At 35.9% G+C, this 18,477-nt stretch overlaps 1 protein-coding gene across 23 annotated transcripts in view; it reads right to left on the bottom strand.

Moving 5' to 3' along the window:
* The window catches only part of FUT8 (fucosyltransferase 8), a 332,165-nt gene that overhangs the window by 163,550 nt on the left and 150,138 nt on the right, over positions 1–18,477 (bottom strand). For all 23 annotated transcript variants that reach the window (XM_070797716.1, XM_070797721.1, XM_070797729.1 and 20 more), the window contains one exon: positions 12,693–13,120. In XM_070797716.1, the coding sequence (XP_070653817.1) occupies positions 12,693–12,895 (203 nt within the window). In that variant the 5' untranslated portion in view covers positions 12,896–13,120. The remainder of the gene's footprint in view (positions 1–12,692; positions 13,121–18,477) is intronic.

Below are 18,477 nucleotides of genomic sequence, written 5' to 3'. Positions count from 1 at the left end.
ATCTATCTAGATTTCACCTTGATCTCTTTCTCCTAAGAGATACACTGTATTGGTCAATGAAGCAGAGATCACTGATATTAGTAAAAAACAAAACAAAACAAAAACTTCCAACCTGCCCAAACTCCTACTTTCCTTTACCACACAACAGGGGGTACAATGGGAGAAAAAATTAAAAATAAATCAAAGGAAAACCTGAACAACCAGACCTTAAAATGGGCAAGAAACAGAACAGATCTAGGGATCTAAATATAGGAACTATTGGGAATTTCTTTATAGCAGCTGTATTAAGATAAATGAATTCCAACAATTTTCAATATAGGTAGTTTTCATTTCAAGTAGAATAAAATAGTTAATGGCAAACCCTGCTCTACTCATGGACTGTTGGCTCAACAGATGACTCCATGCATGGAATTCTCCAGGCAAGAACACTGGAGTGTGTAGCCATTCCCTTTTCCAGGAGATCTTCCCAACCCAAGGATCAAACCCAGGTCTGCACTGCAGGCAGATTCTTTACTGTCTGAGCAACCAGGGAAACCCTGTTGTAATAATAACAATAAAAATAATTTGAAAACAAGTAACTTGAAAATATAACCCATTTAAAGCCATTAGATAGGTATTTTCAAATACAAGATTAAATTAACTAACAATCCAGAGAACAGCATTGTATAACTAGCCCATGCTTTTATCTAGGGAGCACTTACTGTCTAGCTATGACATGAGGTACAGGTTTGGATTCTACAAAAGATTTTGAAAATTTGGGAACTATAGGAACAACAAATTTATAGCCAGTTTTGTCCATGGTACAATAGCTTAATTTGAAGAGATGCTTGTTGTTGTTCAGTAACTAAGTCTTGTCTGACTCTTTGTGACCCCACAAACTGCAGCACACCAGGCTTCCCTGTCATCTCTATCTCCCAAGGTTACTCAAACTCATGTTCATTGAGTCAGAGATGCCATCCAACCATCTCACCATCTGTTGTCCTCTTCTTCTCTTGCCCTCAATCTTTCCCAGCATCAGGGTCTTTTCAAATGAGTCAGCTCTTTGAATCAGGTAGCTAAAGTACTGGAGTTTCAGCTTCAGCATGTCATTCCAATGAATGTTCCGGGTTGATTTCATTTAGGACTGACTGGTTTGATCTCCTTGCAGTCCAAGGGACTCTCAAGAGTCTTCTCCAACACAACAGTTCAAAAGCATCAATTCTTTAGTGCTCAGTCTCCTTTACAGTCCAACTCTCGCATATACATGACTACTGAAAAAATCATAGCTTTAGATTATACGCACCTTTGTCAGCAAAGTAATGTCTCTGCTTTTTAATACACTGTCTAGGTTGTCATAGGTATTCTTCCAAGGAGCAAGAGTCTTTTAATTCATGGCTGCAGTCACTGTCCAAATTGATTTTGAAGTCCAAGAAAATGAAATCTGACACTGTTTCCACATTTTCCCCATTTGCCATGAAGTGATAGAACTGGATGCCATGACCTTAGTTTTGTGAATGCTGAGTTTTAGGTCAGCTTTTTCACTCTCCTCTTTCACCTTTATCAAGAGGCTCTGTAGTTCCTCTTCACTTTCTGCCATTAAAGTGGTATCGTCTGCATGTCTGAGATTGTTGATATTTCTCCTGGCAATCTTGATTCCAGCTTGTGATTCATCCAGCCCAGCATTTCACATGATGTACTCTTTATGTATGTTAAATAAACAGGGTGACAATATACAGTCTTGACGTACTCCTTTCCCAATTTTGAACCAGTCCATTGTTTCACGTCCAGTTCTAAGTACTGCTTCTTGTCCTGCATATAGGATTCTCAGGAGCCAGGTAAGGTGGTCTGGTAATGCCACCTCATTAAGAATATTTCACAGTTCGTTGTGGGATCCACACAATCAAAGGCTTTAGCATAGTCAATGAAGCAGAAGTAGATTTTCTTTTGGAATTTCCTTGCTTTTTTTTATGATCCAGTGGATGTTGGCAATTTGATCTCTGGTTCTTCTGCCTTTTCTAAACTCAGCTTATACATCTGGAAGTTCTCAGTTCACGTACCACTGAAGCCTAACTTGAAGGATTTTGATGATAATCTTGCTGGCATGTGAAATGAGTGCAACTGTATGGTAATTTGAACATTCTTTGGCATTGTCTTTCTTTGGGATTGGAATGAAAACTGACCTTTTCCAGTCCTGTGGCCACTGCTGAGTTTTCCAAATTTGCTGGCATATTGAGTGTAGCACTTTCACAGTATCATCTTTTAGGATTTGAAATAGCTCAACTGGAATTCCATCATCTCCACTAGTTTTGTTCGTAGTAATGCTTCCTAAGGCCCACTTGACTGCATATCACAGGATGTCTGGCTTAGATGAGTGATCATACCATCGTTGTTATCTGGGTCATTTGAGATCTTTTTTGTATAGTTCTGTATATTCTTGCCACCTCTTCTTAATCTCGTCTGCTTTTTTTAGGTAGGTCCTTGCTGTTTCTGTCCTTTTTTGTGCCCATCTTTCCATGAAATGTTCCCTTGGTATCTCCAATTTTCTTGAAGAGATCTCTAGTCTTCCCCATTCTATTGCTTTCCTCTATTTCTTTGTATTATTCACTTAAGAAGGCTTTCTTATCTCTCCTTGCTATTCTCTGTGACTCTGCATTCAGTTGGGAATATCTTTCCCTTTCTCCTTTGCCTTTCACATCTCTTCTTTCTCAGCTATTTGTAAGACCTACTAAGACAACCACTTTGTCTTCTTGCATTTCTTCTCCTTGGAGATCGTTTTGGTCACTACTTTCTGTACAAAGTTATGAACCTCCATCCATAGTTTTTCAGGCACTCTATCAGATCTAGTCCCTTGAATCCCTTCGTTACTTCTACTGTATAATCACTAGGGGTTTGATTTAGGTTATAGCTGACTAGATTAGTGGTTTTCCCTACTTTCTTCAATTTGAGCCTGAATTTTGCAATAAGGAGCTGATGATCTGAGCCACAGTCAGTTCCAGGTCTTGTTTTTGCTGACTGTAAAGAGCTTCTTCAGCTTTGACTGCAAAGAATATAATCAATCTGATTTCGGTACTGACCTTCTGGTGATGTCCATGTGTAAAATCACCTCTTGTGTTGTTGGAAGAGAGCGTTTGCTATGACCAATGGTCATGGGATGCTAGAGAGAAATTTTAAGACGGACTAAAATTTTTCAGTCCTGGACATTATAAGACAAAGTCCTATTTGAGACCTACCTTAAAGTCATAGTTATTTTTTTTTTTTCACTGTTTGCTATATTTATATGATACACGGTTTAAGATGCCAATGAGCAAGACTGAACACATCTAAAAGGCCGACTAAATTTCCCACAATATTTAAGTCCTGAAAGAAATCCATCAAGTCCTCAATTAAAAAGCATGGAAGATTTACACCTAAGTAACAAGCAAGAAAAAGAAGTGGGCTAAGTATTACTAATTTAGCCATGACCCAGCTCAATCCCTAATTGCACCAGATGACATAACAGTCCCAGAAATAATATATCCATATCAGAGGGAAGTTTCCATAATTTCCAAACTACTTTTAGACAACATATTTTCAAAATATTTTGTCACACTATCTAACAAAAATAAAGATCCCCTGAAGTGGGAAATGGCAACCCACCCTAGTATTCTTAAAAAAGGAAAAAAAAAAAAAAAAAAAATTCCTGGACATGTAAAGAGGAAAAAAATCTGACCAATAACCAATAGGAAAAGATGAACAAAAAATGATCCAGATATCATCCAGGTATTAGTAGACAATATAATAGCTATATTAGAATAATGACTTAAAGAAATTATTTAAAAAACATGGACAATATTGATGAAAAAATAGAAAATTTACAAAAAATTTTGAAATCATACACAGAAAGGTTGAAAGCAAAGAGAAAAAAGATTAAAACATCAATCAAAATAAAGTCATTGAAGCAGTTAAAAAAAAGAAGAATGAACTAGATATTTTGGAATCAAAATATATAAAAAATTACTAATTGGGTGTGCTTAACATCAGAATTAGTGCAGAAGACAGATTAAATAAATTGGAAGACAGTTCAAAACAGAACACATAAAATGAAGTACAAAAACAAATTAGATTGTGAAAAACACATAAAAGGCATGTGAGACATCATAAAAGGAAATGTACTAATACGTGTAAGTGGAGTTTCAAGAGAAAAGAGAAAGAATAGTCTAGAAGCAGTATTTAAAGAGGTAATAGCTGAGGATTTTCTAAAACCTATGATATCAAATCTCAGAATTGAGCTCAGTGAATTTCAAACTAGATAAAAACAAAGTTATATCTGGGTGTCACGGTCAACTTGTATAACACCAAGACAAAAATTAAAATGCAAAAGTAGCTAAAGAAAAAGATGAACTTCAAGTAAAATTGCTGACTTTTCAACAAAAACTATGTAAGTGAGAAAACAATAGAATGACATGTTTAAAGTGCTAAAAAAAATTAAATTCTAATGTGCCAAATTAAATTGTATACAAGCAAACATTATCTCAACATTGCATATGTTTTAAAAGTTTTCGGAAAAAGAAAATCAAAAAACATTTATTGCCATCAAATTTGCACTACCAAAAATACTAAAGGATATTCTCCAGACTGAGGGGAAATGATCAGCATGGAAGAAATAAACTGCAGGAAGGAATAAACAACATTAGAAAGAATAAATATGTAGTTAATTATAGAGGAATATGATTAATTTATATCAAAATTATAATAACATAATGTGCACTTTATAACAGACACTGGGTTAAAATACAGTCCTAAATACCTAGCAAGTTTAAAAGAAAAATCACAAAAGAAATTTGAAACTATTTTTGACTGAATATCAATTAAAATAAGTCACTGACAGAATTGGCAAGATGCAACTGTGCTCTCTACAGCTGTGATTAGTGCAAAATTTATAGCTCTCCAGGCATATGTTAGGAAAAAAGCAAGGCTTAAAATGAATAATATAAAATTCTTTCTGAAAAAGCTTTAAACAGAAAGAAAGAAAAAAAAAAAACCCTCTAAAGATACTACAAGAAGGAAATTAACAAACTAAGAATAGAAATCAGTAAAATTACAAACATACAATGGGGGGGGGGGGGGGGGAAACAGGAGAAATTCTTCAAAAAAATAAATAAAATCAATAAACTGCAAGATAAAAGGGGAAAATATAAACAAATCAAGAATGAAAAAGGAAACAGTACTACAGATATTATAGGTGAAAAGTAAAAAGGAATTATGAACAGCTTTATGCTAATATATTTGAAAATCTTGATAAAATGGACATATTTCTTAAAAAATACATTTTACCAAAACTGACATTAAAAAAAATAGAAAATATGCATGGTCCAATTTCTATTAAAAAAAACAAATGTAGAATCTGAAGTCTTCCCACATGTCTCCTGTCTCTACAAAAACCAACCTATGTTCCTCCCCCCGCTCACCCAAAATAAAGACTTCAGGCCCAGACAGCTTCACTGGTGAAATTCTAACAAAGATATAAAATAGAATGGATTCCAATTTTATATGAACACTTTCTGAGAATAAAATTTTTCTATATAACCTTAATACTAAAACCCTAAAGACACTGTAAGAAGGAAATATTATAGGTAAGCATGTCTTGTTAACATAGCAAACAATCCACTAGCAAATTTAATACAGCTATATATGACAAGGTTAATACAAATTCCAGGGAGAAAGCATCTGATTGTTAGACTGAGAAGGCTAGGAATATTGACTAAAAATCTCACTAAGATATTCTAACATAGGAAAGGAATATTTTCCATATGGAAAAGTAAGACATTCTTGATAGCATAAGGAATAATGGATGGAGGATTGCCAAAATAAAAGTAAAAAAAAAAAAGGTGGGGGGAAGGTTATAGCTTGATTCTCTACACACTCCAATCTATTCACTTTCTATAAGAATAGAATCAGTATACTCTTTTAATGGAAAGACTCTTGCTCCTTGGCAGAAAAGCTATGACAAACCTAGACAGCAGATTCTAAAGCAGAGACATCACTTTTCTGACAAAGGTCTATATAGTCAAATCTATGGTTTTTCCAGTAGTCATGTATGGATGTGAAAGTTGGACCATAAAGAAGGATGAGCACTAAACAATTCATGCTTTGGAACTGTGGTGCTGGAGAAGACTCTTGAGAGTTCCCTGGACAGCAAGAAGATCAAACCAGTCAATCCTAAAGGAAATCAACCCTTTATTCATTGGAAGAGACTGATGCTAAGGCTGAAGCTCCAATACTTTGGCTACCTGATGCATACAGCTGACTCATTGAAAAAGACTCTGATGCTGGGAAAGATTGAAGGCGGGAGGAGAAGGGGACGACGGAGGATGAGTGGTTGGATGGCATCACTGACTCAATGAACATGAGTTTGAGCAAACTCCGGGAGATGGCTGACGGACAGGGAAGCCTGGCATGCTACAGTCTATGGGGTCACAAAGAGTCGTACACAACTAAGCGACTCAACACAAGTACACTCTTTACAAATGAGATAAGCACTTAGGGAGAAGGTTGCCTACAGCAAATCCTCTAAACAACCAACAGGAACAAAGGCATCTGCAATTTCTAATACCAGTTTCACAAACTGAAGTAAGATATGACCTATGAAAAACCACATCAGTTTCCTTCCTACCCATGGCAGTTTTTCATTCTTTTGTTGTATCAGACAAATTTTTCCACTGGAAGATTCATGATTTGGCTCTAATCCAACTGAGGAGTATGTAGCTCAGAAATACAGATACTCTAAGTTAATTATACCTTCATGGTCTGTAAAATTTAGCTTATAGCTAATATCTAAATTCCAGAAGAAATATTTTCTTTCCTAGACCAAAAAAAAGGCTACAGATTCACACAGAATTTTTTAAAATTATGCTCCCCAAAATAAATGGAAGTAGAATAAGGAATTAAGAGGAAAGCTTTCAATTAAGCACTCCTTAAATTTTACAAGTTCTGTCCAGTTCTGACATCTGTCAATGAGGTTCACTGCTCACAGGGTTTCATAACAAGTTTCAGTAATTTTCCAGGTGTTTTCTGCTAATTTCTACTCTGAGAGGCAGAATGGCGGGTTCAAATCCTAAGAATAAGAAGCAAAGATTCTGTGAACTGATAGCAACTTCACATTAGTAAAAGTTGAGACAAAACAAATATGAAATTTGAAAAGGCATTCCTGTAGGGTGGCATGCTAAAAAGCAATGACTTATAAGCTTTTAAAGAAAGATATTGCGTGTATATTCAAGATGCTGGCAATCAACAAGTAAGAAAAGGATGATTGGGGAAAGCCAGATAAAAGCATGAAGGAAACATGGGAAAATAAGCAGATGTACCTTGGTACCAAAGCCATGCAATTTAATCATTAATTAAGGTCAGCAACACCTCATGTCTAGATTAATACTGTATTTCCCAGTTAATTTCACTCTAGTCAAGTACAAGGCAAAATCTACCTGAAAATCTAAATCTTCCTCAACCATTTTCACAGTGTCACTCCTCTGCTGAAAAACCAATTATGATTTCTTGTTATCTATCAACCAAGCCTACACTAAACTCTGGCTGTTTAAGACCACTATAATGTGACCTAATCTATTCAACATTACATCTAGAGATGAGAACTGTGGGTCAAAATGGCTACAAATTCTTTGCAGTTCCTACTTCCATTCCCTACATGTGGAAAGTCCCTTTGACTTGCAAAGATTAACAGAATGTGGCAGAAGTGACTGTGTAACTTTTCATGCTTGGCCTCAAGAGGATTTGCAATTTCTACTTTTGCCTGCTTAGAACACTGCAAGGTAAGAAACCAGGGCTATCCTTCTAGAGAAGCCAGATAGGGGGAACCAGCTGACGGTCCCTTAATCACGAAACATTTGTGAGGTCATCAGACTGCCCAATCACAATGAAGCCACCAGATGGCTACAACCACATCAATGATCCCAGATATCATTAGAAAAACAGTCCAGCTGAGGCCAACTGAAATAGAATAATCAGAAGCAAATAAATGTTTACTGGTTTATGCTACTATATTTTTATTTTATATCTACACATATATACATAAAATACATTTTGTTATATATGAAACCCCAGTTTTTAAAAAGAATTCAATAAGAAAACAAATAACTCAATTTATAAATAAGCAAGAAATCTGAGTAGATACTTCACCAAAGCACATACATGGATAGGAAATAAGCACATAAAAAAATGCTCACCATCATTAATCATTACAGAAATGCAAACTGAAACTATATGAGATGACACTACAGATCTATTAAAACAGCTAAAGTAAAAACACCTGACAACAGCATGTGCCAGCAAGGGTGAGAGCTGTAACCCTCAAGCACTGCTGGTGGAAATAAAAAATAGTTCAAGTACTCTGGAAAACATTTGGGTAGCCTCTTATATACAGTTAAAATGCACTTACACATGACCCAGCAATTCTACTCCTAGGTATTTACCCAAGAGAAATAAAAACTCACACACAGAAACTCAGGAAAAATGCTTTTAACAGCTTCATTCATAATAGCCCCCAAAATGGAAATATTAACATCTTTCAACTGGTGAATGCATTCAAAGACAACAACAACATTGACACAAACATACTAAGGAATACTACTCAAAAATGAACTACCGATACACAAAGCAGCACTGATGAATCTCAAATATATCACGCTAAATGGAAAAAAAAAAAAAAAAAAGACATAAAGGCTACCTATTGCATGATTCTAGTTATATGACATTTTGGAACAGAAAAGTAACACAGAATAGAAAATACATCACTAGATGCCAGGGACAGAAGGTAGAATATAATTTTAACTACAAAAGGGAACAACAGAATTCTGGAGCGAGACAGAATTCTTCTATAATTTGATTGTGGTGCTGGTTACATGACTGTAAGGATCTGTCAAAATTCATAGACATTTTAGCTAAAAGGAGTGAATTTTACCATATAGAAATTATTCATCAACAATTCAGAATTAAATATATATACAGATACACACAGAAATACACACAGGATGATGCTTTTGAACTATGGTATTGGGAGAAGACTCTTGAGAGTCCTTTAGACTGCAAGGGGATCAAATCAAGTCAATCCTAAAGGAAATAAACCCTGAATATTCATTGGAAGGACTGATGCTGAACATGAAGTTTCAATACTTTGGCTACCTGATGTGAAGAGCCAACTCATTGAAAAAGACCCTGATGCTGGGAAAGACTGAAGGCAACAGGAGAAGCGGGCAGCAGAAAATGAGATGGTTGGACAGCATTACTGATTCAATGGACATGAATTTGAGCAAACTCTGGGAGACAGTGGAAGACAGAAGAGCCTGGCATGCTTGCAAAGAGTCAGATATGACTTAGCGACTGAAAAACAACAACATACAGCAACCTCCCCACATTGATCTAAAACATTTGTATCCCTCAGAGTAATGATCTTCAAATTATTTTCCCAAATTTGTAGTCCTATCAACAAGATTAGCAAACACAAGCTAGAGGGTTGGGCAACTGCTTTTAAAAAATGACTGTCCTGAATGTTTAAAAATTGTAGTTTCAGACTTCTGACTTACTTTTCAATTTCAAGCCATATACCGTATCTAAAAGAAATAACCTAACTTTACAAGACATCTGAATTAGGTGGTTCCAGTGGTAAAGAATCCACCTGCCAATGTAGGAGACACAGGAGATGCAGATTTGATACCTGGGTCAGGAAGATCCCCTGGAAGAGGAAATGGAAACCTACTCCAGTATTCTTGCAGGGATAATCCCATGGACAAAGGAGCCTGGTGGGCTATACAGTCCATAGGGTTGCAAAGAGTCTGACACGACTGAGCATGCACACATGCAGGCTTCTGGGTTACTTTCTAATTCCAATCCACATACTGTATCTCAAAAAAATAATCTAGCTTTATAGACATTTGAATTAATTCTACATAGTCTACCTTCTGAACATATTTTCTTATTAAAAAAAGACACAGAAAACTGAGTATGAAATATTACAATAAAGGGAGAAAAAGAAACCAATGCCACTAGCACCTCTACTGCTCCTCCTTTGATATCAGGGACTTTAAAATAAAATCTCTTGGTGCACTGGGATGACCCAGAGGGATGGTATGGGGAGGGAGGTGGGAGGGGGGTTCAGGACGGGGAACACGTGTACACCCGAGGTGGATGCATGTTGATGTATGGCAAAACCAATACAATATTGTAAAGTAAAATAAATAAATAAAAATTTTAAAAATAAATAAAATCTCTTTGGAGAAAACACAAATGGTCCTATCAATAAAGTTGATGGAAAGGCCTGAGGAAGTTTTCTTCCCTAATTAATTACATATTATCTTAAAATTATTTGTGTGTGTGTGTGTGTATATACAGGCTCCTCTGCTCCATCTGTGCTTTCAGATTGTATATATGCTATAACATGACATATTAAATGTCTACACTCTTAGAAGTTGTCTCTACATTTGAGAAGCTGAGAACTTAATTCTTCAGAAACAGGAAAGACTACAAAGAAAGTGACTTAAGAAACTCAAAGATTATTTTGCAGAAGGAATAACTCATATTAAAGCAAGTTTTCCTTCCTGCAATAGAAACAAATATTAGATTGGCCAAAAAGTTCATTCAGGATGTTTCCATGACATCTGAAAGAAAATCCTGACCGAACTTTTTGGCCAACCTAATGCCTGGCTGTTAGAAATAAGCCAACTGAAATATAAGTACTTAAGTTGAAATTAGGGGGGAAATTAGCAATTTTTTATAAGTCTAAATTAAGAGGCAACTCTTTTTTCAAGGAGCAAAATTCCTATAATGTAGAATAAGATCTTACTATAAGGATTCTCCAAAATTAACTACTCTTGCTGATTTGCTACATGAGATGTTTACTTGAGATTTCTGAATCATTTACTTCTCACTGGTTTCTACTCAAGAGTGAAAGTGAAAGTCACTCAGTTAGTCCATGGAATTCTCTAGGCCAGAATACTGGAATGGGTAGCTGTTCCATTCTCCAGGATATCTTCCCAACCCAGGGATCGAACCCAGGTTTTCCGCATTGCAGGCGGATTCTTTACCAGCTAAGCCACAAGGGAAGCCCCTCTATTCAGAGAGGCAAAACAATTCACCAGTTCCCTGGCTGTCCACTCAAACTGCCAGGATTCAAAATAAGTGCCATCATTTGTGAAAACTGTGATCTTGGGAAAAATTAAATCACTTAATATTCTGTTGATTCCTTATCTGTAAAATGGTTATAAAATCAGAACCAGCATCCCATCAAAAAGTTGTGTAATTCAATGAGATAATCCATATAAAGTCTTTAGCACAGTACTTGGCACAAAATAAACTCTTAACAAATGTCAGCTATTATTACTATCTTCTAATTGTCAATCTTTGGTTCCCATAACAAATGAGTAAGACTCTACTGAAAAGACCATCCTTTCCATGAACCTCCCTGGCTCTTCTCAACAAGGAAATAAAATGATACACAAATTTCAAAAAGTTATCTGTTCGCTTTCTAATTCCTGATTACTTTGTACTTTGCTGACTGGTACTACTCCTACAAATGATAGGGATGATGTTTCATTCATTGTTGTAAAACTCGTTTAACACATATCCCAGCTTTCCAAAGAACATAAAGAGATCAAAAATAATATCAGGGTGAAGAAAAGTTATGGAACTAAACAAAAGGAAAGAACTGAGTTCTAAATAGAGTGAAGGGCAGTGAGGGCAGGGAAGCACCAAGGGTGGATGATGCTGCCACCAACATTTCTTCATAGAATGTAGAAATGTAGAAGGCTGTAGAAATGTAGAAGGCTCCTCAGCCTCCACAGCACCACTCTCTCCAGTTCTCCTTCTCCAATTACTCTGAAGGCTCTATGCACAACGGAATGCTTCCACTTTCAACCCCTCAGTTTATTTGTTTCTCAAAAAAGAAATGACTTTGTATTCTTTTTCTCTACACTACTTCCCTTAGAGTCAATTATCACCTGTAGATGAGTCTCACTTTTTCATCTTCTCAAATCTTCGACTGCTGTCTTGAGAGACAGCAAGCACTAAATATATAATCACTTTCAAATTTAAGTATGAGGAATGAGAAGATACTAAAGAACTTCTAAATTCAATAACTTTGAAAACAAATATAGAGATTATCTATTTAACACTACATTCACTTGCCCCCCAAAATACAGAACTTTGTTTTTCCCAAAAGTTGATGACTTCTAACAGATATTTGTCACATTTTTTAATAGACTAGAAGTAGCAATTATAATAAATCTCTAGATTCCAGATACAGTTGTTTTAAGAATGAATTTTTTTCATTTCATAAGTTACAGTTAGACTTAGTCTCTCAATTACTATAATGTGTTTATTATAGTCCATGATGAACATTTTAATATGGACTAATTCAAATCATACAAAGCTTAATTTATTAAAATTATCAAAATTCTGAAGATAATTTGAAACAAAATGTAAGTACATAAATTGAATAGCACAGTTTTTCTATACTAAAATTCGTATATAAAACAAGATCTGCTAGAGTAATTCTCTATGTTAACTACATAGAGAAGTAGTACAAAAAGTACCTTATTAAGATATTTACATTTTTGCAAAAATAGCAGTTTATAGAAATCATTAAGAATTTTTTTAATATCTGACTGAAGCCCTGCACCTAAAAACAAAGTACAATATTTCACCATTCTTCCCAGTTTCTTAGAACCTACCGGAGAGATTCAGCCATTCGCCTCAAGTCTTCATTTTGCTGTTTTAAGCGTTCAAGCTTTGCCAAAATCTTGGACAGTTCTCGACTAGAGTGATCAGGGTGGTCATTATCTCGTACCAAGTGACCACCTATATAAAATAGCAAGGTCCCCCAGGCAAAAAGAATGAGCATGATCCAACGCCAGGAACCAGTCCATGGCCGCATTTTCAGAGTTTCAACTCACTCTCCTGGGGTCCTGGAGCTCAAAGAATTAAAAACATCATCACTCTGTTTCTAACCAGTGCAAAGGTTCCAGCCTTCGTTGTTTCAACACATGATGCTTCAGACAAATTAGTCTCTCCTGTAGTCCTATGGTGACTCTTTTCAAGAGATCCTCCTGGTGGTATGAGTAGGAAGTTTTATTTTCCTGTGCTTCATGGACTCTACATGCTGTGGAAAGAGAAAGAAATTATTTAAAGTATTTAGGATGTGTAAAATAGCATAAGCTGAGATTCATGGAGTTAAAAGAAACATATTGGTTTTAAGTAGCCAATAGACTTAGCAGCAGCAGCAACAGGCTAGCAAATAATGTAACAAGAAAAAAGGAAAAGCTTTTACATCTCCATATTAAATCAAGGCTCTACAACATAAATTAATTAGCTCTAAGATTGAAAGTCCTCCAAATGCCATTATTACTTTTCCTTCTAACATCACTGTGCAATACAGCACATATACTGAGATTTAAAGACTGTATCTTTGAAAATCCACTCAAAACCAAACAAAATGTACTCGACTACATATTCTGGGCTAATATTTCCATTATCTCAAACTGAAACATGTTCTCTGTATGAGTGAATTCATATCTACAAAATTTCAACTCCACCCCCTTCTCACTGCTCAGCTGTCATCACACCATTTCACTCTGCAGGTGACATGCAATTAGCCAAGTAAAGGTTATCACAGCCATTATATAGCTGGCAACCACTCCAAACATCATAAGCAAAGATTCATATGGATTATGGTAGATTATTCCTTCCTCAAATTTATTTTAAAATATCAACAATTGCAACAGAAGTCTAATACCAGTTAAATTTTAGTTACTGTGCATCTTACTACAAAATGGATATGCTTTCTCAGGCTAGGTTATTGGTTTCATTTGTCACTTCTACATCATTAAGCTTTGAATTTTTTGAAAACAAAACAATTTTCTCCCCAAGGAAAAAGCTGTAGGCAAAGATATAACTTTAATACCATTTGATAATTTCAGAGCTATGTAAGAAAAGTCTTATTTCCAGGCACAGAGGTCCTTGTAAAAGAGAAGAGAGAAAAGAAATAGTTTCTATATACAAAACAATGTGATGGGTGCTTAACCATTAATTAAATTGTTACGAAAGACTAGACAGGTTGAAGAACGGTTTCAACAATTAAAGAATATGACTACTATTTTTGTCCTTTTGAACCCCAAATCTCAATAAAAAAAAAATCCACCCTAATGGCCTAAGGGATGTATTTAATTCAGTAAGTTGACAAAAGAAGTATTAACATTTGTGTTAATAATACTGTCTGACAATACATGCACCACTGTAAAATGTTGTCTTACCATACGTTGAACCTATAATACATTCTACTCAATACTAAGCTAAACCAATAAGACATTCAGTTCAGTTCAGTCGCTCAGTCGTGTCCGACTCTTTGCGACCCCATGAATTGCAGCATGCCAGGCCTCCCTGTCCATCACCAACTCCCAGAGTTCACTCAAACTCATGTCCATCAAGTCGGTGATGCCATCCAGCCATCTCATCCTCTGTCGTCCCCTTCTCCTCCTGTCCCCAATCCTCCCAGCATCAGAGTCTTTTCCAATGAGTCAACTCTTCGCATGAGGTGGCCAAAGTACTGGAGTTTCAGCTTTAGCATCATTCCTTCCAATGAACACCCAGGACTGATCTCCTTTAGAATGGACTGGTTGGATCTCTTTGCAGGCCAAGGGACTCTCAAGAGTCTTCTCCAACACCACAGTTTAAAAGCATCAATTCTTCGGCGCCCAGCTTTCTTCAGAGTCTAACTCTCACATCCATACACGACCCCTGGAAAAACCATAGCCTTGACTAGACGGACCTTTGTTGGCAAAGTAATGTCTCTGCTTTTGAATATGCTATCTAGGTTGGTCATAACTTTCCTTCCAAGGAGTAAGCGTCTTTTAATTTCATGGCTTCAGTCACCATCTGCAGTGATTTTGGAGCCCCCAAAAATAAAGTCTGACACTGTTTCCACTGTTTCCCCATCCATTTCCCATGAAGTGATGGGACCAGATACCATGATCTTTGTTTTCTGAATGTTGAGCTTTAAGCCAACTTTTTCACTCTCCTCTTTCAATTTCATCAAGAGGCTTTTTAGTTCCTCTTCACTTTCTGCCATAAGGGTGGTGTCATCTGCATATCTGGGGAGGTTATTGATATTTCTCCCAGCAATCTTGATTCCAGCTTGTGCTTCTTCCAGTCCAGTGTTTCTCATGATGTACTCTGCATATAAGATAAATAAGCAGGGTGACAATATACAGCCTTGATGGACTCCTTTTCCTATTTGGAACCAGTCTGTTGTTCCATGTCCAGTTCTAACTGTTGCTTCCTGACCTGCATACAGGTTTCTCAAGAGGCAGGTCAGGTGGTCTGGTATTCCCATCTCTTTCAGAATTATCCACAGTTTATTGTGATCCACACAGTCAAAGGCTTTGGCATAGTCAATAAAGCAGAAATAGATGTTTTTCTGGAACTCTCTTGTTTTTTCCATGATCCAGGGGATGTTGGCAATTTGATCTCTGGTTCCTCTGCCTTTTCTAAAACCAGCTTGAACATCAGGAAGTTCACGGTTCACATACTGCTGAAGCCTGGCTTGGAGAATTTTGAGCATTATTTTACTAGCGTGTGAGATGAGTGCAATTGTGTGGTAGTTTGAGCATTCTTTGGCATTGCCTTTCTTTGGGATTGGAATGAAAACTGACCTTTTCCAATAAGACATTAAAAGTGTTAAATCCTCCCCTTCATAGCAAAAGCTAACCTATAAAGACAAATGTGGTAAACAAAAGTATAGAGTTTTCTAAACAAGAACCACCTCAATAACAAATAATAAAAGATATGTTGTAACATTTTACTTAAAATTATAACAATTATCATAAATATTCAAAGCCAGCAAAAGTATAAAATAATTTGAACAGTAACAAGTTTACAGAAACATAAATTTTGTCATACCAAGTGCTTTGGGATTTTATAAACCATCAAAAATATTTAAGATATTACATGGAAGAGGAGAAATTGTGCTCAGTTGCTCAGTCGTGTCTGACTCTTTGTGACCCCATGGACTGTAGCCCGCCAGGCTCCTCTGCCCATGGAATTTTCCAGGCAAGAATACTGGAGTGGTTTGCCATTTCCTCCTCCAGGGAATATTTCTGACCCAAGGATCGAATCTGCGTCTGCAGCAACTCCTGCATCGGCAGGCAGATTCTATACTGCTGAGCCACCTCGGAAACCCATTAAATTACTGCACTTTAGAGTAATATTGATATTGCATATGAAAAGCAAGAAATTATTGTAGGAGCAAAACATGGTCATTTCTTAATTAAAAGCATGATTTTAATTCTGTCTTTAGAGAAAATATTTCCCCAAAGTTTGTTGTCTTAATCAATATTTTAAAATGTGATCAACAAAAATAAGCTGAAAACCAAGTAGCTTTCTATGTGATTTCCCTTAGTATGGTTTAAAAGAGCACATAAATAATTTTTTTCTTATCTATAATGAATGTATGCTTACTTACCTATCATGTTTATTGTTTATTTTTGAACTGTAGCAACCAAAATGTTAATGATTTTTATCCATGTTCACTGACATATCCAAAGTACTTAGAACAGTATTTAAAACTTAATTACAAATATTTTTTTAATAAATAAATGAATGAGTGAGTGAAGATGTCATAATGGCATGTGCCTCTATGATACAAAATCTGAGCACATCAACCTCAACTGCATTTTATGCCCCAGAAAGCAAATACGAATGGAAAATGCAGAGGACAGTGCCATTATAAGGAAAATAAAATCATTCAACAACTTTAGGGTTTATTATTATTAACATATATTTTACAAGACACCCCTTAAGTATTAAAATAAACTGGTCTAAAAAGCAATAAGATCAGCAATCTTATGGTTACCTTTCAGCCATTAAAAATAATTGTCTATGTCTTAATTTTCCTCATCTAGAAGATTCACTTTGCAAAGACAATGGGGTAGCTGAAGGAAGTATGTACAACCTTTGATATGAAAGACAGTTAATTTGTGAATGAATTTATTAGTGAAAGTATTTCAAATTTATTAGCAAAAATATTTCAACATTAACAACATGAGCTAATTTCTGACTAAAATTTATAAATAGCATTTGCTGAGATTTCTTCTTTGAGTGGGTTTTTTTTTGTCAAGTATTTATGAATTCATTTCTGTTTGAGACTGACATACTACCCTTCATCTGCAAAATAGTAAATGGATCAAAATATGTCAGGCTTCCTTCTGAAACTTTATTCCTTTATAAAATAAAACATTATTTTATAGACACAATTATAATATTTTATGCAATTTATATACCATGGATTATTAAGGCAATTTCTAAAATGGCTATTAACGATCCTTGTGTCCTATATCTGTATCTTTGTGTAATCTCCTCCTTCTGAATGTGGGCAGGACCTAAGGACTTACTTCTTAAATAGAATACAGTGAAAATGACAGAATTTCACTTCTGAGATAAGGTTACAAGAGATATAAGCTACCACACTGTGAGCTGCCCTGTCAAGAGGCCCGTGTGGAAAGGAACTGATTCCTGCCAACAACCTTGTCAGTGAACTTGGAAATGGATTCTCCACCAGTCAAGCCTTGATACCACTGCAGCTTGACTGACATTTTAATTTCAGGTTTTTGAAAGATCCTGAGCCAGAAGATGGAGCTAAACCATGGCCGGATTCCTGGCCAAGAGATTAAGTTTTCTAAACCACTTAGTCTTAGGGTAATCTGTCATGCAGCAATAGATGATACATAGGTCTACTCTCCCTACCAGACTGAGTACCTGGCCTTCAAATTACATGTTACTTTTTCTGTCCCCAGCAAGATGTACAAAGTCTGAGACACAGGGTAGGCATCCAAGATGCAGGACAGAACTGAATATTAATCACAGTTTCCTTATACCCTGCTAATACCTCTTACAAATGCTATAAAAATTAAATTCAATTTACAACAAATAAGATATTTAACAAAGTATAATTATTAGTTTATAATATCTCAAAAGTCTAAAAGCATTTCTATCAATGTTTACTAAACAGACTTCTTAAAAGATGCTTGCTCCTTGGAAGAAAAGTTATGACCAACCTAGACAGCATATTAAAAAGCAGAGACATTACTATGCCAATAAAGGCCCATCTAGTCAAGGCTATGATTTTTCCAGTAGTCAAGTATCGATGTGAGAGTTGGACTACAAAGAAAGCAGAGCACTGAAGAATTGATGCTTTTGAACTGTGGTGTTGAAAAAGACTCTTGAGAGTCCCTTGGACAGTAAGGAGATCCAACGAGTCCATCCTAAAGGAAATCAGTCCTGAATTTTCATTGAAAGAACTGATGCTAAAGCTGAAACTCCAATACTTTGGGCACCTGATGTGAGGAACTGACTCATTGGAAAAAGACCCTGATGCTGGGAAAGATTGAAGGCGAGAGGAGATGGGGATGACAGAGGATGAGATGGTTGGATGGCAACACCAACTCAATGGACATGAGTTTGAGT

Source organism: Bos indicus, chromosome 10 (assembly GCF_029378745.1).
Source record: "Bos indicus isolate NIAB-ARS_2022 breed Sahiwal x Tharparkar chromosome 10, NIAB-ARS_B.indTharparkar_mat_pri_1.0, whole genome shotgun sequence".
Lineage (NCBI taxonomy): Eukaryota > Metazoa > Chordata > Mammalia > Artiodactyla > Bovidae > Bos > Bos indicus.
The sequence above is the reverse complement of the archived record's forward strand: the minus strand, read 5'-3'. Positions and strand labels throughout refer to the sequence as shown.